We start from the raw sequence: 27,687 nt of genomic DNA on the forward strand, positions 1-27,687 counted from the left end.
TATTTTCTGTAATTAATGCAGAAAATCGTATTTCGAATGATTTTTTGAAATCATCGAACGTTAGAAAAGATTCATCAGGTTGCGTATTCAAATTTTCGTTCGATTTGGTCACTTCTACATCGCTTTTACCGCATTTATTTATATGCATGTTGGATTCTGCGTGCCTATGTATCTGCGACAAACCGCCAACAAATGACCGTTCGCAAATGTCACATTTAAACAAATGAGAATTATTTGGGACTTCGCGTAACCATAATTTGAATTCCTCAATATCGAGCCATTGTTGCCGGAATGTCTTTTTTGCAGATGTATTAGAAGTGTGTACGTTGTCGTTAACGTTATTGTGCAACGATTCTACTTCTTTCATCTTATTTTTATGACACGCAGAATCCGCATGCCTGGAAACTAGCGATGAACACGAAAAATTTTTGTTGCACATATTGCAATAAAACGAAAATTCATCAGATAATACTTGGCGTATCCAATGTTTGTAGCGATCATCGCTAAGCCAAGTTTCTGAGAATTTTCGTTTCGGGTTTTTTTTTCGATTTCTCGCAAGTTTCCATGATAAATATTGTGTAATATGCATATTACACAATATATATATATATATATATATATATATATATATATATACATATATACAGGGTGTCAGAAATAAAAGTAACCATCCGAATAGTGGGGGTAGATTGGGTCAAACTAGTGATGGGCAATCTCGATTCGATTTTCAGGAAATCGATCTTTTTCCTCCCAAAATCGAGTTTTTTAAATTGATTCTTTTCTTTTCGATTTTAGCATGAATCGATTCTTTTAATAGAGAATCGATTTTCGATCTATTTGCTATGTTTATTGTTATTCTTTGAACAACTTTTACTAGAAACTTTAAAACAACGATGAGCGGAAAAGCTATACGTTCATTGGATATTGCGCGACGTTATTGCGCAGGTCTACCGAGGCCCAGCCACTAGCCAGGACTAGACACACTAGACACTAGACAGAGGCGCCTGGGGCCTGCCTGAGAAATATTCTAATATTTTGACGCTCGCAATTAGTTTCGTGTTTCGTGAAATGATAGAACAACATCAGGTCTGTTTTTTGTTGCTGTACTGCTGAACTAGTGCATCCTAGTGCAGTAAGTTAGAGTGAAACAAGTACATTTTGTTTCACTCTAACTTACTGTACTAGGCTGCACTAGTTCAGCAGTGCAGCGACAGAAAACAGACCTATCGATCGTATTTTACGCACACAGCCAGGATTATCACTGTCCCGTAAACTACGACGAGTCCGAATATTACGTATTATTTACGTAAACATTCTATCACGCCGGAATCGAGCGGATCGCAATATCGCAATATTCGCAATATCGAGCTGTGCCGAGCCGAGACCCGAGACTGCCTACTGCCGAGAGTGCCGAGCCGAGTGCCGAGCGTTCTCGCCGTTCTCACGATCGCCGTTATCAAAATCAACAATCAACATCAACGATCCCCGTGGGGCCGTGGTTGAAAATTGAAAAAATCCCGGTTTTCCACGCCAGCCCTCGAAACTTACTGTACAACTGTACTAGTGTACTGTGACAAACTTTCAAGGCACAAGGCACTAATTTTCTCTCATCCGAGAGAACTAACCTCAAAAAAAAAAAAACTACATATTTGCATAAGGTAATTTAATTTTCAAAATAATTTAAGAAAGAGTACCTTAGTTTCCTTCTAATTTTAACAATGTATTAATATCTACATTATCTACAATAAAATTCAACTTTAATTATTTGCAATATTACTTTGTTTGCTTGACAATGCTTGAGAATCTGGTATCAGATGCATGTGCATGATTAGACATGATATATTATCAAAACATTCTTATATTAAATATTTTATATCCTATATATGAGAATACTAGGAATCTGTAACTGAAAACTTTCAGAACAGTGTTCTACATTTCTACAATGCACATTTAATACTGAATATGACTATTGACTATCTGATTCTGTTCTGAGTTCTGACTTCTGACTTTTGTTTATTTGAAGGTCACAGATAAGGATAAGGAGATTAAGAATCAAGAAAGTACATTTAGAGATAAATGTGTGATTGAAATATAAATCCTTTAATATCCTATTATCCTATACTATATCTATTTCTAGTTTCTAAACTTTATTTGCAGAAGAATATATAGGGAAATACAAGTAAGCAAGCAATAGAAAATTTTTCTATTAATAAGCAACACTTTTTACCTTTTACTTTTAACCTTTAACTGCAAGCAACACAAAATGTCCTGTGATCATCCTGCAATGTCCTGCATGTACATGTACTCAAGGGCCGATTTTTATAGAACGGTATTCACACTTCACAGTTCACACTTTCACAGTCTAATCTCTAATCTTATATTTCAGATCGTCTTAAGTCTTAAGTTCATCTTCAGATACTGTGGATAGTGTGGAATTGTGGATCGTTTTTATTGGCTGCGGCAAATCTGAAGATGAACTTAAGACAATCTTAAATATAAGATCTGACATTTGACTAAGATGTTTTAAAGCATGCTCCAGAACATTCTGGATGATTTTGGGTTGTCTTGTGCTATCCAGGTTCAAGAGCCAATCCAGATAAATTTGCATAGCTGCAGCATAACCAATATAACCATACACATAAAGAAAATTATTCAATCGCATTGTATACATGTATACGCGCATTTTTAAGATAATTTTCTTTACACATATGGTTAATGTTAATATGGTTATGGTTATACAGCTATACAAGTTTGTCCGGATAGATCCTAATTATGTAGTATGTATGTACCTAATACCTAATGTGATTATATCATTTATGTATAATATGTATATTATTTTGTAATTTATAGTGTCCTTAAAAACTAGAAGTATGGTTTGGGATTATTTTATTCGGACTGAGAATGGTGGCTTTTGTAAATTATGTGGACAGACCGTAAGGAGTGGTGGAAATACAACTAATTTAAAAAATCATATAAATAGAAAGCACGGAGATATCAGCATTACGAAGTCGAACAATGTACAGAATAAAAGGAAACAAGAAGAACAACACGACCATGTAATTTTTAATTATAAACAAAACACTTTAGTAAATTACGTCTTTATTATTTGTATTTGTTAATATTAATATATATATATATATATATATATATATATATATATATATATAATCTCACTAACCTCGCGTACTAACCCCACAAGATACGAGCCGTCATCATTCACAGCACCAGCAGCATCGCAAAACTTGCCGCGCAAACTCGACAGCTACAGCTAATCAGATACGCTGAAAAACGGTAACAATTCACGCGATATATTCGACTCCAAACAAGCACTTCTCGCGTCTCCATGACTTTTTATATAGGACTAGCACGCACGCGCGCTACGCGCGCGCTTCAAACTTTTTCCGTTCCATTTTATCTTAAAACACTCATCCCACATCACCATTTCTCTCCGTTAAAATGTATTCCCTTTCTCATCGACTGTACCAATGTCCATTCGCCACCTCTCGTTCCTTTTTTTCTCTCCGCTCACTTCACATATCTGTCTCTCCCATATTTTGTTTTTTTCTTTTTTTTTTACTTCTCGCATAAGACTTATCACACTTCGCTTCCTTGGCTCTCATTTTTTTCCTTACACTTAACTACTTCTTACACTGCACTAACGCGCGCGCCATCCATGTCCTTATATTTCCTGTTATATTTATTCTAAAATATTTATCCCATTCCACTATTTCTCTCCGTTAATTTATTCCATTTTTTCCTCTACTGTACTAATATCTAATCGTCACCATCTCCCATTTCTCTCCTCTCTTCGCTTACTTCACGTACTTATCTCTCTCATATTTTATTTTTTCTTATTTCTTATTTTTCATATAAGACTTCTTATACTCTAATTTTTTCATTTGGTATTTTTCTTTGTCCGTCAACAGCAACGTAAACAAAATTGGGCTTAACGGGCACCCCTGTCTAACTCCCCTTCCTGTTCAAAACCTTTCTCCCAGCTCCTCTCCCACCCTTACCCTGCATCCCTCAACCGCTCCTTACATCTTATCACAAAGCCCTTCTTCACTCCTCTTTTCCTCATCGCTTCCACCAGAATCCTTCTATCCACCGAGTCAAAAAAGCTGCCTTCAAGTCCACGAACAACACCACCATCTTCCCCTTTTTTTAATTTACCTGCCTATTTATTATTAAGTAATTTAATACATAGATGTTGTCCGTGGTCCCTACCCCTCTCCTAAACTTTGTCTGACTCTGCGGAAGCAATCCCTTCTCTTCTACCTCCTTCCTCAACCTTTCCGCCAAAACAGCAGCGTACACCTTGTATGCCGTTTGTGCTAACATCACCCCTCTGTAATTTCCCACTTTCTCCCACTTCCTCTCCTTTCTTATGGGCACTATAATTCTTTCCCTCTAACCTTCCGGCCAACCCTCTTCTTTCCACACTCTATTACATACCTCCCACAACCATTTTTTCACCACCTCTCCTCCCAACTTTTATACCTCATTTGGAATTCCATAACTTCCCATCGCTTTTTCTTCCCGAAGCTTTCCCACTATTTCCTACATCTCTTCTCTCCTTATCTTCTCCTCTCCTCCTCCAACTCCTCCCAACAAATCTCTGAAATACCTATCCCATTCCTGCATACTAATTCCCTCGTTCAATCTTCTTCTCTTTTTTTCTCTCTGTTTACCATCTTTCATATATGTCCTTTTGTCTTAATCTCCTTTACCTCCCCTTCCCATTTCTCCACTTCTCTTCTTTTCTTTTCCTTATACAACTTCTTGTATCGCTGTTTTTCCTCCCTATAACTGCCACTCTTTCTTCCTTTCTTTCTCTATTTTTTTAACATGAGCCCTTTCTCTTCCTTTCCTTACATTCTACACCCCAACAGCCCCTTTTTCCGCCCTTTTTGCCCTACCCATTTATTTCCCTTAATACCTTCCCTATCCTTCTTTTCAGCCCCTGGCACTCCTCTTCCACTCCCCTTCCTGAATTTGCTTATCCCCCACTAACTCCTTAAATTTTTTCCTGCCCTCCTCTGATCAATCTCCTCTTTCATTTCCGCCCTTCTCCCCTTCCTTTTACCCAAACCGTCCTCTACCCATTCTACCTACGCCGTCACTGGCTGGTGGTCTGAGTCGACCTTCGCTTCCACCACTACCCGTTCTATCCTCTCCCTTGTCCTCCTGTCCCCCAACACGCAGTCAATCACCGACTCCCCTATCCTCTTACTCCCTTAAAAATCGCCCACCCATGCTCTTCCAAAAACCTACATAACTTTCTTTCCTCCCCGTTTACCTTGCCATCTTTCGTTCTTCTTTCCTTTTCTCCTCTCTCTTCCTCTCCTTTTTCTACAAATTCCTCCTCCTTCCCAGTCCTTGCGTTAAAATCCTTCCTATCAGCACCCTCACTCCCGTCTCTATCTCCTCCACCCATTACTTTAGATCTTCCAATTTCCTGCCTATATCTTATTTATATACACTCCTACTATGTTCCACCACTTCTTCTCTAACCTTACCTTTATCGATAGCATCCTTTCTTTATCATTTTTCGTCCTTCCTTTTTCCATTTTGACCCCTGCCCTCGCCCCTACTATAATTCTTTCTACCGCCCTTTCCTTCCGATTCTTCCTCCCTGCTTTCTGCACTTCCCACACGTAACCTTTTGGCAGCCTTTCCTTTATCTTTTCTCATCCCTTACCATCCACCCATTTCTCACATAACACCATTACATCTTATTCCTCCAGCCCTTTCCAAAACTCTTATCTTTATTTGTTAATCCCGCCACATTTCAAAAAGCCACCTTATATATTCTCCTTCTCTTCTCTCTCTTTCTCTCTCTCTCTCTCTCTCTCTCTCTCTCTCTCTCTCTCTCTCTCTCTCTCTCTCTTTCTCTCTTTCTCTCTCTCTTCTCCCCCTCTTTCTCTCCAAATTTTTTCTCTAAATCCTCTTTTTTATCTTTTTCATTCTCTACTCTTCTTTCATCCACCCGTTCCCTCTCTTTCTTTTCTACTCAACCTACTTTTGCACTTCCTCTCTTTTGCTTTCTTTCCCTTTCCCTTGCCCTGCTTCCCAACACCTCTCTCTACTATCTCTAAGCACATCTCTTACCTTATCCCACACCCACCACTCCCCCTTTATCCATACTTCTCCCTGCCCTATCCGTACCCTCTCCTCTTGCTTTCCATGCAACTTGATTTACCCTCCATTTTCTTCTTATGTCAAATCTTCCTCTATCCAAGTACTTTTGTCTCTCAATTTCCACTTATTTCTCATTATTCTTGATTTCTCTTTCTCACTTCCTACTCTTACTACTGCTATACCTCTCTTCTCTTTCCTTCCCGCATCTATTTTTCTAATCTCCTCTATCTTAACTTCTAAGCCTATCTTTTTTATTACCTCTATTTTTTCCTCTATTCCTACCGTATCTTTTTTCACTCTTTTTATCAAAATATTTCTCTTCCTTTCTCCCCTCTCCTTCACTTTACACCTCTTTTCCAGCCTTTCCACCCTCTCTTTCCAATCAGACTTCTTTCTCCCCCCCTCCTTTTTCCTTCCTTCACTTCCTTCTGCACCTTTTCCTCCATCACGAACTCCTCTCTTTAACTCTATTTGCATCCCCTCCAATTTTCCTTCCAAATCTTCTATTCTATTCTTAAACTCTTCTCTTTCCTTTCTTCATTTCTTCTCTCTCTCCTTTAGTTCGTTCCTTATCTTCTCAACTTCTTCCACCATTGTCTCCTTTTGCCCTTTCGCCACCTCTCTTAATTCATCTCTCACTTCCCTTAACCCTTCCCTCAGCTCTTATTCTAATTCTCTCAACAACCCTTTCATATCTATATCTTCTTTCCTTGGTGGCGTTCTCACTATCTTCCTGCTTTTCTTGAAAAGGTCCTCGCTCCCTTTCCCAACCGCTCCTTCTTCCTTCTCCATTGTATCCCTCTTCCTCTTGAAAAGCTCGTCTCTGTTCCCCGTACTACCGCATCTCTCTTTCCCCAATTCTATGGCCGTACTCCTTCCCCGCGTTATTCCCAAACTCCCCAGAATTCCCTAGCTCTTTACCCTAGCGCTCTATACTCTTTCCCTTCTACGATCTACGTCTGTCTCTCTAACCTCAACCTTCCTGTTTCTCTTCAGCCTCCACGGGCTCTTTCTCTCTCTCTCTCTCTCTGAACCCTGCGCACTTCTTCCACTCTCACACCTTCCCTCTCCTACATTGTGCTCGCCCCTCGCTTACCACACACACTCTCTCGCCCTACCTCTCACACTCGCACTCCGTTATTCGCTTATCCCATTTTTCCTGTTCCAGCCACGTCTCCATCAACTCCCCAACATCCCACTTTCTTATCCTTTCCCAAACTCTTCCTGTTTTCCCTTCACTCCTGCTACATTCCAAAAGCCTATCTTTAGGCTTCCTTCCTGTTCCTTTCCCTCCTTATTTCTCCTGCATTCCTTTCTTCTCACTCCCCCCTCTTTTTTCTCTCTTTCACTCCTTTTTACTTTCCACACTCTACTCTCTCTGACTTCTTTCTCCCTTCCCCTCAACCTCAGCACACTCTCTTCTACCCTACTCTCCTCCTCCCTCTTCTCCCCGCACTCCCCTCCCAACGTTTCTCCACCCTCCTCACTACCTTTCTATTTCATTTTTCCGACCCTCTCTCTTCTACCCTTTCCCTTCTCCTCTGCTCCTTTTTCTCCTCCCTTTTTTTTTTGTTCCCCTTTCATTTTCCCTTCCATCTATCAGGACTTTTTTTTCCTCATCCCAACTCCACCACTTCCCCTCTATCCAAATCTTTCCGTACTTTACCCAATCTCTCATCCTATTCCTTCTCTCCTTCTCAGCCATGGTGTAAAGAAAGTAAGGTGTGCTCATACCGAGGACGCGTTTTCGTATCGTTCTGCGCATTGTACCAACCGCCTCCATTTTTAAATTCGAAGGTTTGTTTGCGTCGCCCCAACATGCTCTTTCTCACTTCAATGCGCTCCAATACGTTCGCGTCACCTGAACCAAGATGGCGACTAGATGTTCGCGTCACGTTAGAGCATACTCCAAGGAGCAATTAGGAGCACGCTTTATTTAGCAATACGTTCGCGTCACCTGAACCAAGATGTCGACTAAATGTTCGCGTCACGTTAGAGTACACTCCAAGGAGCAATTAGGAGCACGCTCTATTTGCCTCACCTTCGAAGGTGGTGCAATTGAGGCTATGTTATGCGCGCATCACGCGCATGCGTGTAAAGTGTGTAAACAGTAGCCATTGCTCAAGTCAGTCGGGTCTAGAGTCCAGAGAATATTTCAAAATTAACAATCATGGAGACTTCTTTTAAACGTAAGAATTTCATATGATGCTGATTACTTAAATACAATACTTTAGTTATATTTTTACTTAATTTACTAATAAAATAAATTCTAAAAGATAGATTAAATAACTGTATTCTAAGGTAATTTAAATTGCATTTATTTAAAATTTTTATTTCAAGTTTAAATAATTTTTAGTTTATTAAAGTTTATTTCAGTTTTTTCATTTATTTCTTTTCTGTTATTTTGATAAACAGCGTAACAAAGCTGTATCAAACTCTGCAACAGAGCAAAGCTGCATTTACTTATTGAGTTTTTTTTTACATAATAAAGCAGCATTATTATTTACTTGCAGTCAAGCGTACAAAGCTAATGTTGAAAATCAAAACTGTCATTTCTTGTCCAATTTACATTTTTTGTTAATTCTCTATAACATTTTTGATTTTGATAATTATCGATAAAAAAATCATATAATAGTAAAATATACATTTACATTATGCAGTTATATTTCTCTATTTGTATGAAAAAATAGGCGTATATGACAATAAAAGACTGATGTATGGATAAATTTTTAACAAAATTGTTTTATTTGTTGTCTTTTTTATGATATTACATGAGAACTTATTTCATCAAATTTAATATCAAATTTTAATCTATTTTAATTAAAATGAGCTGAATAGAAGATATATAATTGTAATATTCATAATTATTAATAAATGAAATATATTTGTGTAATCGTTAATTGTTATAATCGTTATAATTACAATCTAAAATTTAAATAACGCGTTGCTGTTGTTGCAATTCTTGAAAATATAATTTATACATTTTGTTTATTACATTTTGTACATTATATTTCCTAATTTTTATAACTAAAAAAAAACAACATAAATATTTGAAAGCACTTTGAGGTAGTTTTATACGTCAAGTACATCATACATATTTTTTAATTAAACGACACAGATTGATACGATGCAGCATGTGATATGTCAATGTTAACAACAATATCGATATTTAAAAAAAAATAATAAACATAATATTTAAATATTAATATTAGAAGAAAATATTTAAACAAATTTATTTGGATACTCTTATTCAAATCGTCGTTGAAACAATTGTCTACATAATTCATCTCTGAGATCGCGACCATGTCGATCATCATCTGGATCTTCATCTCTATCTGCTGCTGGGACATTATGCAACAATACTTGCGCATTTATATCGGCATGATTGTCGACTTCAGGTTCTTCCATGTGTTGCAAATCATCCAAGTCAGCCAAATTGTGAAGAACGCAGCAAGCGAAGATGAATTTGACGATGAATTGCATATTTCTCAGCTTGAGAAAATATAACTGTCTAAAACGTTGTTTCAGTATTCCAAATCCATGCTCAACTGAAATTCTGCACTGACTATGTATACGATTAAAATTTCTTTGGGCCTGCGTCAAATGTCCATTATCCCGATATGGAGTAATTAATTGGAGAAGGCATGGGTATGCAGCATCTCCAAGAAGTATGCTTCCATCTGAAATAAAAGCACGTATATTTAAGATTAACAGCTAATGCTAAGGCTGCGTTTTGATATTCACTCTGCCAGCGTTGAAAATTTATAGTTTACATGTACTACAAATTTATAATACTGGCAGTGAATATCTTCTCCGGACACTTTCAAATACAAAAATTATAGATAATTACCAGTCCATATCTACAAGATATTTACGATTTTAACTGAATTGAATAAGAAATACAAAGCTAGTTGGTTTATATACAAAAATACAGTAAATTATGAATGTGATAAGTTTATACTTTCACAAAGTATTGGCAAATCTTCAGCCAAACTGGAATTTGCAAATACTCTTGCATCGTGCACTGAACCAGGGTAGCCAATGAATACATCTAAGAACTTCTTCTGTTCATTAACGGTCCCTTGCATGTGTACGGAAAAATAATGCTTTCTATTGATGTAAGCCACTGGATCTTCAGAAGGTTTGTCAATACGGATATGTGAGCCGTCAATACATCCTACAACACAAAAAAGAAATACCCTAAATAAATTAATGTAATTGGATTACACATACTGAATTACAAAACTGTGAGCTTAAATTAAATATAATATCATCGAAGAGAGTCACATTATTACCAATTACTCCAGGAAAACCTTTACTTTCAAGATAGTATCTTTGCGTTCTTTGCTTCTCTACTTCAGTAGGATACCGAATAACTTCATTTCTCATATCATACAAAAATTGTGTGACTCTACGTAACACAGATTCAAGGGTACTAAGAGAGAGATCGAATCTGTCAGCAACATCTCTGAAACTAGCACTTTGATGGCCAGCAAACCACAAAAAAGTGAGAATATGTTTCTCAGCCGAAACTACTTTGAATCCTCCATGTCCTATAAAATATTGATCAAACTTTATTTAAAATAAAGTTAAAAATTTTTAGTATACACATATCTAATTTAAAAAAATCAATACTTACCTCCTAAATTTCTAAAATATGGCCAATGGCTAAATTTCTCTACCATACTTATAAAAAGTGTTCTCTTCAAACGAAAATGCATAACAAACTCTCTATCCGTATACATAGGCACTATATTTTCAATGTAATTAGTTATGCATGTTCTATGTATTCTTTGGACGAAACCATCTGCAATTTCAACAATTGCGTTAATGGCAATATCTGCAAATATCAATCATAAAATACAATAAAAGTGCACAAACTACTTAAGAAAAAAATAAATTTAAAATTACAAGATCGTTACAGATTACGTCAAAGTTAGAAACGCCACATCTTTATCATCAATACTCACTTTCTATTTCATCGTCGTTCCCATTGTCTTCTAACAAATCACCAATTCTTGCCAAAGGTACAAGATTTTCAGCCAAAAAGTCATCATTAATATTATTTATTATCATACGAAAACCGCCCAAAAAATCTAAACGATCCATTATTTACCAATTTGGAATAACCAGTCAATGATGTGCGATGTGCGATTGGAAGTTTGGAAGAAGGGAAGGGAGTGCTCAAGTCTGTTCGTGTCACTGAGCGTTGGTGCACATAAACCCATCTGACCCAACCGCCATCTTATCTGTGATCCAAAAGTCCGTTCGTGTCACTGAGCGTTGGTGCACATAAACCCATCTGACCCAACCGTCATCTTATCTGTGATCCAAGTGCTCTCTGGTGTACATTGGAGTATGCGACGCGAACAAACCTCGTATGTTTACGTTGAAAGACACTTAACCTTAATTTTAGACGTCTGTGCTGCAGTACCCGGCAATTACGCGAGTAAAAAGTATATTAACATGCTTTCATGTGCAGTAAAAAGTTGCCGAAATTATACGGGAAAAAGGGATCTGAAAATCTCAGATTTTTTAGATTTCCTGCAGATCCAGTAATGAGTGAGCAATGGAAAGTTATCTGCGAAAATAAAAATATTAATGTAAAAAATGGTATGTTAAACAAACACTTTCTATTTTGATGTATTTGTTAATACTATAATAAATAAATAAATAAAAATAATATATATTTTGTACACATATGTGTAGCTCGTATCTGTTCGCTTCATTTTCATGCAAATGCATACAAAGAGGCTTCATGGATTATTATACTTGACCATACATATTGTATATGTATATTTAATATATATACATTCGTAATAAAATGTTCCGTTTGTTACTTGTTCATCTTAAAAAAATTTTTTTTTAATTTATTATTATTTTCTTTATGTGTGTAAATGTTTAATTTTTTTATTACAATTTTATATAATATATGCATATTGAACGTACATTTTATTTTCTTTCTTTATTTTATCCTTTTATTAATTTTATGCAAATTGTATAAAAATGAGTGTGATATGTCAATTTAATTTGCCACTACAAAATGGCGGCCGCTGGAACAAAATTTGATTGGCTGTTCAAAAACCTGCGTAATAGCACACCTTACTTTCTTTACACCATGCTTCTCAGCTATCCTCTCCAGGCTCCATTGCATTTTTCTTTGATTCTTTCCTTCAAGGTCATGTCATTCTCTATTCTTTCTATTCTCCCTTTCTACACATTCTTCTTCTTCTGCATTACCTCTCTTTTTCTTACTGTATCTTTTAACCTAACTAAAACCATCTTCTCTTTCCCCGTCTTTCTTCCTTTCTCTTTTACCTCTTTTATTTTTCCCTCTTCCGCCATCTCTAGCCATAGCTTCTCTACCGCTCTCTTTCGCCTTCTTTCCTCTACCTCCACCCCTTTCACTACTACTTCTCCTTCTGTCTCTCTCTTCTAACTCTCTCTACCTTTCTAGCTCTCTTAACGTTCGCTTCTATTGCTTTATCTCTTTTTCCTATCTCCCACTTTCCTTCCTCTTTCACTTCTCCCTGCCCTTCCTTCTTCCCATATCTCTCCATCTCTTAACTAATATATTTAAATTTATATATTAGTTATAATTTCTTTATATACACTATATATACCGCTCATTAATTTCAATATACCCTTATATTTGTTAATTTCTCTGTAAGGATGAACATGATACATGTGTTGTTTTGTACAGAAAAGAATTCATTTGCTGTTATAAACATTTTCAACACTTGCATGTATTGCATTTTTATATATTGTTTATATAAAAATCCGATGCATGCGAATGAAATGTTTATAACAGCAAGTGCATTCATTTCTGTGCAAAACACGTATCATGATGTTCATCTTTTACAGAGAAATCAACGAATCTGTTGTATATTGAAATTAATGTGTGTGTGTGTGAGCGGTAGTATATATAAAAAAATTAACTAATATATAAATTTAAATATATTTGCAATATAATAAATATTTTTATAATATATTATACTTTTCTTTATATTGTTTCTTCTCTTCTCCTTCTTTCTACTTTTTCTATTTCTATACTTTTTTCTCGTCTTAAAATACTTTTTACTTTTGTATAAACAGCTTAAGATATTGATACAATAAATAATACTAAAAGCTACATTTGGGTGGTAATAATTTACACATCCTACCTCTATAATTATGTTAAAATCATAATAGCGTAATGAAAACGATTCATAGAAATAAATGTGATAGTATTTATGAAATAAAATTAAGTATAAAATATACATTTAAGAAATATTACTTTAGATTATATTATCTTACGCGTTATTAACATTCCATACAGGGGAAGCAAATAGATGCTATGATATACAGGATATCTTTAAACAATTGTTTTATTTTCTAACATTTTTCAGATATACTGTAATATAATCGTATAATCGTCATATTTTTTTTACACAGAAATACTAACGCAAAATTATTTGGCCACTGTCACTACTAAAATTAAAAAATCAGATGAAGGGTTAGGTAACGTACATATTTTTAATTCACATATCTCTCATTTATTACCGATCATTATTTCATAATGATAAATTTGCAACGAAATAGATACGCCAGTACCCAAAACGTATATCTGTAATCTAAACACAAGTTTTTATATTTTGGAAACGATACAAGTGTCTTAAAATACTTTTTACTTGTTTCTAAGCAGCATAAAATATCGATACTATCCGAATAGTATAAAAGGTACGTTAACAAAATACATCTTTCTTTTCTGAGCATTTGGATGGAACAATAAGAATTTGGACACCCTACCTTTATAATTTTGTTAAAATCGTCAGATATACTGTAATATAATCGTCATATTTTTTTTACACAGAAATACTAACGCAAATTATTCGGACATTGTCACTAAAAAATTGGATGAAGATAGTTTGTAATCATACAAAGATACTGTTTAGGTAATGTACACATCTCTTTTTAATTCACATATCTCTCATTTACTACCGATCATCATTTCATAATGATGCATTTGCAATGAAATAGATACGTCAGCAACATTTGAAACCATCGACTGGAAAAAGCATTCCTCTTGGTCTATTCCATAAAACCACATGTACAATTTAAATTATTTCTTCTCTCTGAAGTTGTTCTACTTTTACCAGTTCGCCGTTAATCATCATCATCACCCCTTCGCTCTCTGTAATAAGTCATCACATTTATATAAAACAATAAATAACATATAAACAGATTATTATGATTATATTATTACTATATCAAATCCCAAAGTTTGATATAGTATGCTTAGACTGTAGTAAAAGTAAAAAAAAAAAAATATATATATATATATATATATGTATATATATATATATATATATATATATATATATATATGTATTGTCACGACTTTTTCACTCCCGGACTGCTCCGGGACGTGTGCCGGATCAAAAGGGGTAAGGAGAACGGGATGACGGGCCTCTCCGACGATTCCCTCGCACCTCCGACACTTCACGAAACGAATTTACCGTTGGGCGCCAGACGCGTCAACGCGCGTCCGCGAAATCGCGAAAGAAAACCAACACGAGACGCAAAGCGAGACGTGCGGATGTGCGAGGAATCGGCTAGCTCGACCTAAGGGCTGAGGCGGGGGTGATGAAGGGCGGCGCGATATTCGGCGGGGTGACACGCCATAAATAAGGCCACGAACTCAAGCAATTAACAAATCAAAATAACATTTATTTGTTAGAAATTCACGCGTGAACCAATAAAAGCCGAGTCGGCTTCGGTCGGTCAGACAAATCATATCATCAATCGCGCGAGCGTCAGAAATGAAACAAAAGAAGTAGTAATAGCGCGGACCCCAGAATAAACGAGGTACTGCACTATCGTATAGTAACGCGCAGAAGGCGCTGCGATTATCTCCAAACAGTATGACAAAACTTACAAGTAATATGGAACATCGACGGTAAACCCGAAATAAGCACGGAATTAGAAAATAAGATCTCGCAGGAAAAGTCGCGACAGGACGATACCTCACGCTCGGAGTGCGTGAACGCAACGCCGGGAGTCGCGCGAGAATTCTGTCGCCAATTATCCTAAGCCTAACGCAAGTATGAATCGTGGCGTAAGCCACGTCCCAACGTAATAAGGATCGAACGCCACACCATAACGCGAAATCAATTTCGGCGCGATTGCAAGGAGACGCGAAATACTATAACAAACGCGAAAATACGGACTTAATCTAACGCGAGAAATGACCAAAGGTAGCGCCAGTCATTCGGGCAAAGACAATACTGCCCTCAGAGATTTCCGAACGCGAAAACGGGACGCCAAGGCAATCGGCGTAGCGCAAAGTACCGGAAGAAACGCGAGGAAATGGTGCGGAATTACCGCGAGCAATAATAACACGCAATCACCGAACAACGCCTCCGAACATAACTACCCTAACACGCACGATTCTCTGAGGCAATTAGCCACTCACAGACGGCCGATTAACGCGAATGATGTGCCGACGCATGCGAAATTCTGCAAGAGCGATGTTTGGTAATTTGATACGCCAGGAATACGGAAGGCACGGGACACAATCGCGAGCGCGGACAGTGCACGAAACGGACTCGCAGTAACGGATTTCGCCACGAATCTATCGCGATCTCCAGAGGCTCGCAATCGCGTCTTTACTTCAATTCCACGGCCACGATACCATCCCGAGGCCCTTCGCTCTCGCTGTCGATCGCCATTCGATACGCGGTCTCCAGGGACCGTGCGCGTCGCGATGTTACAACGTTTTCCCGGACGAGAGCGTGCACCGGAGGGCGGCGTCGTGGCTTTACATCCCGATATTAATTACTGCGGGCCACCTCACCGATGTGATGTTTCCTCGTAGGGTTCCTCGCCGTCACCTCGTACAGAGGATCGTCGCAGCGTAACCGATTTTCCCGACTCGGGGCGGCTATCGCGTAGTTTAAGAAGAACGTTCGGACTCGCCGACGGACGACCAGAGAGTGTCTCGCTAGATTCGCTCGATAACGGAATCGATGCGGCACCCCCTTCCGTAGGGGCGTGCCAACCAATCGAGAGCGAGCTTGCAAGCTCGCGCGATATTCTAACGCAGGATCGTCGTAAGGTGGATCCTTCGGGGGCGCGCAACGGTCCCTCGGCGGCGTAGCGACTTCTTCAATTTGTCCCTGGGCAGCGGACTGGACTTTGTTCTGGCCGGTGTGCCTCCGGTTGCCTTCGGGGCGGTCATCAGTCACCCCGCGGGCCGGTATTCCGTGGAGGCAGATTGCTGAGGCCGGGTTTTCCCCGGTACTTGGGGCCCCGCTATCGGCGGCCTTGTCCATCGCTGCCCCTTTCGCCGCACGCCTGCCGCGTTGCTCTCGCCGCCCGTGATCCCTGTAGTTTCCGCTTTTGCCACCCCTCCTCGGTCCTTGGTCCTCTCGGACTCTTTTCGTTATCGGTACTCCGTCGAAGATTCGCCGTGGTGTGGGTGAGGCGCTGCGCGCATTATAATTACACATGAAAATAAAAGAATAGTCAAAACGCGGAAACGATATCGACTTTTTGACCTCTGGAGATCTTGTCGTCGCCTCTCTGGCTCGTCCCTGGGCGCAAATTTCCGCGTCTTGTGACGGCGGCGGGGCGCTGTTACGAAGCGGCGGGCCGCAACGTCACAATATATATATATATATATATATATACACATATATATGTATGTAAAAATTACATATTACATATATATATATATATATACACACACACACTGTTATGCCATAACTTTTCTTTTTCTTTTTTTTATTGTATTTCATGGAATATTGTATTGTTTAATAAAGGACACGAATATCTTCGTGGTCAATTACATAAATCTGTTTTTTTTTTCATTTTTACAGATACATTTTTTAGTTAATCTCAGTTATGTAATTTCACTTTTTTAAAAGTCTATTATACTATTGCATGAAAAAATGTTTTATACTAATTATTGCATTATTTCTTATTAATAGAAAACTCTTACAATAAACACGGAAACATGCATGTACGGAACATTGATGTGACAAAGTTACCAAAATTGGTTTTACGTAATGTTCGGGCGCGGAGCAGATTTTCACGCTGAACTGAGGTTGCCGGGATCGTTCAGAGAGAACGGTAGGGATAACAGGCGGAAACGAGACAGTGCATAGGCGTAATGAAGCAAGGAGCGAGAAGCGAGGGAATCCAGATTCAGATCTGGCTGAAACACACTCGGAGGGCAAAATAATGCACCGTTTTAGAGTTTTGATTACTCCAGTGGCACCGTGTATTTGTAATTAACAGGTGGTGGCGATTACAACGTTCCCGCGACACTTGCTTAGATTTCACGCAGAATAGCCGAGACTGACTTCGATCGATCATATGCGAGTTCGGCGCAGAGAGTGATCTCTTAAGACGTACAGACCAGACTGAGCCCGCTGGCTCCGACTTCCAACACGAGGGAAAACGGCGCGATGCCCTTGTTGGTTGATGATTCCGCGATCGCACGTGTCACGCTCCGCGAACGTGTCAAGATGAACGGGACCACGCAGCCAGCACGGCACAATACATAAACGAGACGCGTTGTCGAACAATAATATGTATTTAGGCGAAACGCTTGACTAAGAAAACATAAATTTGACTCGAAGTCGTTACACGCTACTTATAACATAAAACTAGAATTATTGAACATCTGATAATAAATTATAAATTTGTTAGTCAATCCTGAACATACCGCCCGCCTCGAAACTATCGTTTCAAAAGGTTTGCTGATCTTGAAAGGAGCAAGGCCTCCTCATGTAGCGGCCAGAGATGGTCGACCATAAAGAAGAGTCGAAGGAAGGATAGGCGAGGCGATCGATATGTCACTTACATATGTTACGAATTGAACTTGACGCATTGAATATAAATGTGAAACAATCGTTCCGAATTGTCTAGTCTTCAACATACCGCCCGCCTCGAGACCCTCGGTTCCATATACGGTTTACAATGAGGAGAGAGGCGTTTGAGGCGAACAGTATGTCAAATCACAATTACATTTGATTATCGCTGTGTTCGAGATCGATTGGCAATAAACAGAGCTTTCCTATCGGGCGCTTGTACTCGGAAGACGCGGTTTTTACAGTTACAACTCGAACTAAGCCATCCTGGCCCGCGTGACAATGAGTTATGCGTCCTAACTCCCATTTGCAAGGCGGAAGCGCAGGATTCTGAATCAACACCAAACGGCCCACGCGAACACCGTCAGTGACAACCCGACGCCACTTCACTCTTTGTTGTAGCGTGTTGACATAATCGGTTTGCCAACTTTTCCAGAAACGCTCGGTAAGTTGTCGCACTACCTGCCAGCGCGACAGGCGATTTTCCTTAACGTTAAGGAGTGAGGGTCCAGGACTAGCAGTGAGGGCGGATCCCATTAAAAAATGGCCGGGAGTGAGCGGCTCACAATCGTCGGCGGAGTCCGTGAGGGGAGCGAGCGGCCGGGAATTAAGGCAGGCTTCGATATTGCACAAAAGAGTAGAGAACTCTTCAAAGGTCATAGTGTGGGACCCTACAACGCGGCGAAGGTGATGTTTTACAATGCGCACGCCAGCCTCCCATAGGCCGCCGAAGTGGGGAGCGGAGGGAGGTATAAAATGCCACGAAACGCGATCCGAGGCAGTCTTATTTAAAAAATTCGGATCCCGGAGAGACGCGCGAAACGCGGTGGTCAGCTCGCGATCTGCTCCGACAAAGGTCGTGCCATTGTCAGAATAAATTGATTCAGGAAGCCCTCGACGAGCGCAAAATCGGGAGTAAGCTCCCAGGAATGCCGGTGTTGAATACCTCTCGACAACTTCCAAATGGATCGCACGGGTGGTCAGGCAAACGAACAGGGCGATGTATGCCTTTCGAGATGCGAGTCCGCGGCCGGACATGGCTCTAATTAACACCGGACCGGCGTAGTCTAAACCGCAGTGAAGAAATGCGCGAGTGGGAGGAGAGACGCGCACGTGGGGAAGATTTCCCATAAGCTGGGTGGGCACTATAGCTCTTTCGCGAGTGCAGACAACGCAACGGTAAATAACTGATTTGACGATATTTCGAGCTCGAAGGAGTCAGAAGTCTTGGCGTAACGTGGCCACGGTGAGCTGCGTCCCGGCGTGGAGGGAGCGCAGATGAGCATGCTCCACTATTAACGTAACCAAGGGATGAGAGGCTAATATAATTTGATGTTGCGTTTGAAATCGAATTGGGGCGTTGGCCAGCCGCCCACCAACGCGAATCATTTCCTCTTCGTCGAGGAAAAGATTGAGTGATAGCAGAGGGCTCTTGGATGAGACTGAACGTTTGTTCAAAAGAGCTGATCGTTCGAGGGGAAAGACTTCCTCTTGTATACGTTTGAGCCAAAATAAGCGCGCGATTCGGCATTCGTCCGCGGAAAGCGCCGACGGGCTCTCTTTGGCAGTGGCGCGAGACCGTGAGCGATTGCGTAACCGAGAGATAAAACGGAGAGTGTAGGCTGTGATTCTTATGAGTCTCGGCCACGACGAGTACCGAGACGCGAGATCCCACGGTTCAACAGCTTTACTGAGATGTGAGAGAGTTCGCGGATTCTCTTTCACGGAGGTTTCATGCGACGATAGGTCGACTAGCGGAGGCCATTCGGACAGCGGAAGTCGCAACCACGATGGTCCGTGCCACCATAAATGGTGAGCCGCAATCCGATGGCCGTGAATCCCTCGAGACGCACAGTCAGCAGGATTCTCATCGGTGGGAACGTGTCGCCATGAGGCGGATGGAAGTTGAGTCTGAATCTCGGAAACGCGATTCGATACAAAGGTCTTCCATTTCGAGGGATGTTGCGCTAACCACGCGAGTACGACCTTAGCATCCGTCCAACAGTGGCATGGCACATTAGAGAGACGAAGCGACGTTCGAGCAAACTCCATTAATTTGGAAAATAAAACGGCAGCCAACAGCTCGAGACGTGGGACACTTAACGACTTTACTCGAGCAACCTTGGATTTCCCGACTAACAACATGGTGATAATTTCTCCAGCAAAAGAAGTGACGCGAATATAGACGGCGGCAGCGTAGGCTGCTGTGGACGCATCGCAAAACCCGTGAAGTTCACATTGTACCGTATCTGACCCCCGACGTATCCAGCGCTCAAGCTGAAGGCCATCGAGCTCTGTTAAGGACGTTTGTATCGTTTCCCATTGCGTTAAGAGAGGACTCGGGAGAGTCTCTTCTCAGTCAAGCTTAAGCTGCCACAATTGTTGCAGAAAGATTTTGGCGGAGATGGTCACTGGCGTTACCCAGCCCAGTGGATCGAAGAGTTTGGCGATCGTAGAAAGAATCGCCCGCTTGGTCTTTGAGGGAGACGATGGAATTGATACTTAAAACTGAAAAACATCCAGAGAGGGACTCCAGCTGACTCCAAGAATCTTTAATTGTTCATCGATCTGCAACGTTTTACTACATGCTAGCCCGTGATTCTCAATAGCAATATCATCAAGCAACTTTGGCGAATTGCTTGACCATTTTCTCAGCTCGAATTGTCCGCGACGTAACAATGCGCACAATTGATCGCGCATCTGGCGCAGGAGAGGGATATCATCGGCGCCGAAAAGGGCGTCGTCGACGAAACGATTGTCTAGAAGAATTGCGACCGCCAATGCAAAGTCACGACCTTCGTCTTCGCAAAGCTGGAGCAGCGTACGTAACGCCAGATACGGAGCGTAGGCAGTACCGTATGTCACTGTTAATAGTTGATACGCCTTTATGATCGCGTTGTCGTCCATCCACAAGATTCGCTGGTAGTCAATATCACGTGGATCTACTTGGATCTGTTGATACATTTTCGCGATATCCGCGGAATACACGTATCTAAACTGGCGCCACCTTAGAAGGACCGCGGCTAAGTCTGTTTGCAATTTAGGGCCGGTCAACAGATGATCATTAAGGGAAGTGGTGTTTGAACTGGGGCTAGAAGCATTAAAAACGACTCTCAAATGACTAGTTACACTATGGTTCTTTATGACTGCATGATGTGGGATTTAGACGCATTGATCGGAGGAGGGCGCGGAGAGGGGACATTGTCGCATGTGTCCGAGTCGCTCGTACTCTCTCATGAACTCCGTGTATTCCGTCTTCAACTCGACATTATTTGACAGCCGCCGATGCAGGCCTTTTAAGCAACGTTCCGCGATATGATAAGAGTCTCCAATGGCGATCGGAGGACCCCGTTTGAAGGGGAGGTGCACGACATAGCGGCCATCGGAACAGCGAGAATGAGTATTGAGAAAATGCTCCTCACATTGCTGATCCTCTGGACTCAATGTCGTGAGCCGAGGAACTTCCTCGACTTCCCAAAAATTTCGAAGCTCCCGATTGAGAGAGAGCAAGCTCGAACAATGCTGAACGGTGATCGTTCGACTTGACGACGGCAGCGTAGACATCGGATCCGAGAGTACCCATCCGAAAATTGTATTTTGAGCGATGGGCTGGCCGCTGCTTCCCTTACGTACCCCGTCGAGAATGAGCTTACTATATAGATCGGCACCTATAAGGATGTTTATGGGGTCGGAATTCATAGGATCCGGATCTGCGAGAGTGAGATCGGCGAGATGACTCCATGAATTATGAGGCGATATAGGAGCGGGAGAATAATTTGTGAGCGAGTTTAGTATTGAAGCCATAGTCGTTAAGCCCGGATGTGCTCGTCCTATCGGATGGATTTTGATCTGAGCGGCATAGCGACACGTGCCGGCATCGACGCAGCCGACGGCTGAGATTGAAATAGGCATTTTAATGCGACGCATTTTTAAGACTTGAGCAAGTCTTCCCGTTATGAATGTCACCTCGGACCCCTGATCGAGCAGCGCTCGCGCGACACATGTGCGACCAGAGGGGGAGCGAATTTCAACTCGCGCAGTGGCTAGCAGAACCGGAGATCGAGCATGAGTGTCTGATTTCGAAAATAAGGCAACCGCCGTTGACGGCGGAGCATCATTCGCGTCCGACTGCGTAGTCGAAGGGACCAAAATGACATTCTCACTTGAATTGAGTGAAGATGAGGCAGCGTCAACGTGGAGCATGGAGTGGTGCTTTTTCTGACACGTTCTACATGCGTATTTGCTCGTACAAGATTGCGCGGCGTGTTTCGAGCTTAAGTAATTTAGACATCGATTAAATCGTTTAACCATCTCCAGACGTTGACTCGGACTCTTCTTCATGAATTGTTGACACTTATTTAAATAATGAGACGCGTTACATATGGGGCATGAATTGGGAGCTTCCGGCGATGCAGTTGCGCTAGTCACCTTTGGCGACCGATTCGTCTTCGAAATATTAAGCGGCGTGGACTCCTCTAGAGCGCGAGCGCGAGACGTTAAGAACCGATCGAGATCCTCGTATGTCGGGATGGTGGGGTCATCCCCGCCTTTCAGCTTCCACGCCTTGCGTGTCGCAGGATCTAACTTTTGTGAAACGCTGTATACGAGGATGTCGCTCAGCATCTCCTCTGGAGACCGCTTCAAATTCTTTAATGAGGCGACAGCACGATTTGCCTTATCTCGCAGCTCGTTTAGCTCAAATGATGACTCGCGGGAAACGGTCGGAAGGTTATATAATGCGGCAACATGTACTTCGACGAGACGCCGTTTGTTTTCGTATCGAGTCGTTAACGTTTTCCAAGCGACCTTGAAATTGTCCGCGGTAATCGGGATGGTTTTAATTGACTCGAGTGCCCGACCGGAAAGATTCGATGACAAGAAATGCATGCGCGCGAATGCTGACAAGTCCTTATTATCGATAATGAGCGCCGTGAAGCGGTCGCGAAAGCTTTCCCACTCTTCACATTTTCCCGAAAATGTAGGGAGGTTGATCGGCGGCAGATGCGATAACGAGAGGGATGATAAATAATCACGCTGATGTACATGACCTGATGATGAGAGGTCGACTCTCCCGGAGTCGAATGTCCTTGGCGGCTCGATCTCCTCCAGACACTCCACCATGTAGTCCAGCGTACCTTGGTAGATGTCCTCGATTGCATCAAATTGATGTTGCTTGAAGTAGTCAAAGGCAGCTCGGTTGTCCTCAGGGCAGGCTTGCAACAGCTGTGCGTTAACTTGAACGCATTGCGACCACGTCTCCTTAAGGCTGGTTATTCTCGACCGAATCTTTGCGGCGGTGTAGTTATTTTTCCCAATCTTCTTGAAGTTTTCAAGAGATCGAGAGATTGAGTGCAGCAGAGCTTGCTGCTGTACTAAGAGCTCACTCATGATGGCGAGTATGAGAGAGACGAAGTCAGTCAGTGTATGTATGCACTAAGTCCGCACAGATTTCACCTCATCCGGCTCGAAGGACCAACTTTTATGTTCGGGCGCGGAGCAGATTTTCACGCTGAACTGAGGTTGCCGGGATCGTTCAGAGAGAACGGTAGGGATAGCAGGCGGAAACGAGACAGTGCATAGGCGTAATGAAGCAAGGAGCGAGAAGCGAGGGAATCCAGATTCAGATCTGGCTGAAACACACTCGGAGGGCAAAATAATGCACCGTTTTAGAGTTTTGATTACTCCAGTGGCACCGTGTATTTGTAATTAACAGGTGGTGGCGATTACAACGTTCCCGCGACACTTGCTTCGATTTCACGCAGAATAGCCGAGACTGACTTCGATCGATCGTATGCGAGTTCGGCGCAGAGAGTGATCTCTTAAGACGTACAGACCAGACTGAGCCCGCTGGCTCCGACTTCCAACACGAGGGAAAACGGCGCGATGCCCTTGTTGGTTGATGATTCCGCGATCGCACGTGTCACGCTCCGCGAACGTGTCAAGATGAACGGGACCACGCAGCCAGCACGGCACGATACATAAACGAGACGCGTTGTCGAACAATAATATGTATTTAGGCGAAACGCTTGACTAAGAAAACATAAATTTAAATCGAAGTCGTTACACGCTACTTATAACATAAAACTAGAATTATTGAACATCTGATAATAAATTATAAATTTGTTAGTCAATCCTGAACACGTAAAATTAATCGACAGCTGGAGACAAATGAACGGCAAGCATTACAAAAGCTGAAGACTTGAAACTCAAATATACGAGGTAATCTTATCACCATTTAGTAGTACACAGTACTGCTGTAAATTGTAAAATTAAAGTTATTTCTTTTTGCACAGAGACATATAAGCAATATTAAAAATTTTATTTCCGTTTTCTCTTCACAGATAAAGCGATATATGAGGTGCCAGGTGACGATTATAGATATTAATATTCGGATGACAGTAATGCCTGTGAAGAACTTCCATTCCGCATTGTAAATTGGGATCTTCAAAACAGTCAGAATGTATCAACAGAGAAGTCTACCGAAGATATCTGCACGCTGTGTACTACAAATGCGCGAACACATATTTTTGTACCCTGTGGTCATCTTGCCTGTTGCATTGAATGTATCGAACGTTTGGAACATAAGTGATGTCCGATATGCAATACTACTTATGAAACTTGTCTTATAGTTAGAAAACCGTAAGAAACTGTCTGCTTCTGAAATGTCTTAGCATACACAAATTTCAGATATTTTAAATCTAGTGAAATTACGTAGCACGCATTATTAAGTTTTTCTTAAATCACTTTCTTCATTATTACTAGTACATAGCTCTTGTAAAGAGAAAGTCGAATATCCGAAAACGTCAAGTATTTTTCAATCTGACAAATTCAGTCTGTATTTATAATTAAATTTAGTCTTTGTACATATAAATAAAAACTAATTTCCTAAATATTAGTGGAATTATTTTTTGAAAAAGGCCAAAGTTTTTATATTCTTGATTCAATATATATAAGTGTATATATATAGAATCAGTTTATACAATAGAAGATATAAGTTTCCAAATTTTTTATACGTATCTTCAATTTTTTGAGACATGCAGATAGGAAACTTGTAAAATACATGGCCCTTCTTCTTCTGCAATAACTTGAAAAAAATTATACTCTTAAATAGTGCGAATCAGGTCAAACACAAAAGCTTACTTATGCCATAACTTTTCTTTTTCTTCTCTTTAATATATTTTATAGAATATTAAAATTGTTTAATAAAGAACACACGCAAATACCTTTATGTGGTCGACTATAAAATTTTATTTTTTTATTTTTATAGATATTTTTATTTTTTAATTTTTTTATAACGTAATTTTCAAATTCCATTTTTCTTTAAAGTTTATTATGCTATTGCATTAGACAAAATTTTGTATACTAATTGTTGCATTATTTCTTACTTATAGAAAACTCTTACAATGAACACGGAAACATACCTGAGCGGAGTATTGATATGACGAAATTTCCAAAATTGGTTTTACCTAGAATTGATCAACAGCTGCAGACAAATGGACGGCAAGCATTACAAAAGCAGGATAATTCAAACTGTCAAGTTTAATAAAAACCCTCTTGTATTTTTGTACTCCGTGGTCATTTTGTTGTTGCGTTTAATGCATCGAACGTTTGGAACGTTATCGATGTCCGGTATGCGATATTACATTTGTGAAAAGTATTTTAGAGTTAGAAAACCTATAAGAAGCTGTCTGTTTCTGAAATGTCTTAGCATAAGAAAGCATTTTTTATATTGGTATTGTTTCTATTGTGACATTCATATTTTTGCAATTATACTTATATATTTCAGTTTCGTCTTTATTATAAGCACAGTTATGTACTATGGCGGTGTCCACATGAGTTTAAACTAATTTTTTTTATATGTAATTGTCCTTATCAAATAGTCTACAAAGAGACGAGAACTAACGACGTTATAAATGTAAATTTGTTGTCAGTGCGACAGAAATGCAGATCTTTTGTTTAAAATTATTTTTATTTTCCTGTAAGTTAGTTCAGAGCGGAAGACATTTTTTCATTTTTTTTCTATTTTATTTTTATACGATTAAGTACCTTTCAAAATGTAAATAAAGGTTCTAGTTCCTAAAGTTGTTTATGCGTAATATATGCAGCTCATTGTAATTAAATACATAGATTTTACCTTTTGTGCAAAGGATACATGACCAAAGATAATTTGATAGTCTTTCTATGTATAGATACATAAATATATGTATAAATGTATAATGCGCTGCCATGTGGTATTATTTTTCTAACGTTTCGCCGTATACATTATACAACACGATAAGTACATTTTATAAAAATTATAAATTGTAAAGAAACAAAGAAAAACGTGTTTTAATAAGAAACCATTACCATGATTTTACAATTATCATAGACTACGTTTATACAGCGATTTACAACCCAGTTTAGTATCTATCGTATATCATCCGATCGATAAAATTTTTTTATTACAATTATTTGAATAACAGTCCATATTCTAAACATTTGAATCAATCTCTTTTAATGTATATACACTAGAAATTGTAGTTTAACTATCAAGAAACAGAGGTTTATATATAAATGATCATTATGATTAAAAGAATACAATTTTGTGTAAATAAACTTTTAATTTATTTACGTCATTTATTGTATATATATATAATTAATACATAATGTTGCTCTTTGTAGATTCTTGTTTTGACTGCTTGTGATGGACAATAAATGGCATTGTACAAACACGCTTTGAGAGTAAAGCCTCAATTTCCCAAAAAGTCAGGAAGATAAAAGATGATCGTTGATGTTTTCATAACATTTCACAGGATTCTAATAGCGGAGAAAATTATAATCAACTCTCGCTTAAAAGAATCTCGTGTTTTGTTAATGAATTCTTTTTTAGTGCTCGATAACAGGCCTGCTGTGCAAATTGCTATAGATGCGTATGATATGCGGCTCTCAGTTCTCTTATACCTGAAATAGGCGTTTAAAAATGTTAATAAATAGTATTATATATTATAAATTTGTATACAGAAAAACTTTTTAGTAGAAATGTCAAATCTCATGAGTATACGTATTGCAGTATATACGTACGAATAGTTTATTAATTAGCAACTTACCTGAAGGACACGGAAACAGCAATTTGTATTGTAAGTAAACTTCTTCCATCTCAGCACTGATGAAGATGCTGCACAAAACACCGTAATATGCTATCTATAACATAAATATACAATAGAATATAATTCATCACTGAAAATAAGGAATCTAATACTTCTTCGAATATTGCTAGGAAAGTTATTAAACTGCATTCTTGTATTTTTACGAAATATAAAAATACACAATACTTACTGACATTACATTCGACATAAAGCTCAAAGAAGCATGTTTCTGAAATAAAAATAAATTATTACGCTGACACATTACGAGAGGTTAGTAAATCTGTCAAAACGGTGGTATGCAAAGCAAACTTATACGGAACGATATAATATAATTATTAATAATTACATTATATTATTCTCCAGTTTTGCCTTACACTTCATTGCCGTTTCTCAGATGTATCCAGTCATAACGTATGAATATTTAAGATACCTTTGATTTGACTGTGCGCGATTAAACGGTGCGCGATTGTACGGTGCGCGATTGTAACGGTGCGCGATTGTAACGGTGCGCGATTGTAACGGTGCGCGATTGTAACGGTGCGCTATTGTAACGGTGCGCGATTGTA

General features: G+C 39.7%; 1 protein-coding gene and 1 long non-coding RNA gene across 5 annotated transcripts; one reads left to right on the top strand and one right to left on the bottom strand.

The window, feature by feature from the left end:
* Positions 1 to 648: 648 nt before the first annotated feature.
* Positions 649 to 26,994, top strand: LOC143903179 (uncharacterized). 4 transcript variants are annotated; one of them, XR_013258640.1, is made up of 4 exons: positions 649 to 1,086; positions 1,250 to 3,056; positions 24,338 to 24,635; positions 25,388 to 26,959. It is a non-coding gene; the product is annotated as an uncharacterized LOC143903179 (long non-coding RNA). The 4 variants fall into 4 exon arrangements; XR_013258642.1 differs by lacking the exon at positions 649 to 1,086 and having other exon boundaries at positions 1,116 to 1,658; positions 2,024 to 3,056; positions 25,388 to 26,994; XR_013258641.1 differs by lacking the exon at positions 649 to 1,086 and having other exon boundaries at positions 1,119 to 2,179; positions 2,851 to 3,056; positions 25,388 to 26,961.
* On the bottom strand, positions 17,027 to 23,384 carry LOC143903178 (uncharacterized). Its single transcript, XM_077416640.1, has one exon. It carries the CDS (start codon positions 23,382 to 23,384, stop codon positions 21,159 to 21,161), a length of 2,226 nt encoding a protein of 741 aa, XP_077272766.1. The 3' UTR covers positions 17,027 to 21,158.
* Positions 26,995 to 27,687: the final 693 nt, after the last annotated feature.

This window comes from Temnothorax americanus, unplaced genomic scaffold (assembly GCF_048541705.1).
Source record: "Temnothorax americanus isolate GAGA-0224 unplaced genomic scaffold, ASM4854170v1 Scaffold44, whole genome shotgun sequence".
Lineage (NCBI taxonomy): Eukaryota > Metazoa > Arthropoda > Insecta > Hymenoptera > Formicidae > Temnothorax > Temnothorax americanus.

Bases quoted from the DNA above. Each gene is read 5' to 3' on its own strand.
- LOC143903178 (XM_077416640.1), bottom strand. From the start codon at position 23,384: ATGAGTGAGCTCTTAGTACAGCAGCAAGCTCTGCTGCACTCAATCTCT.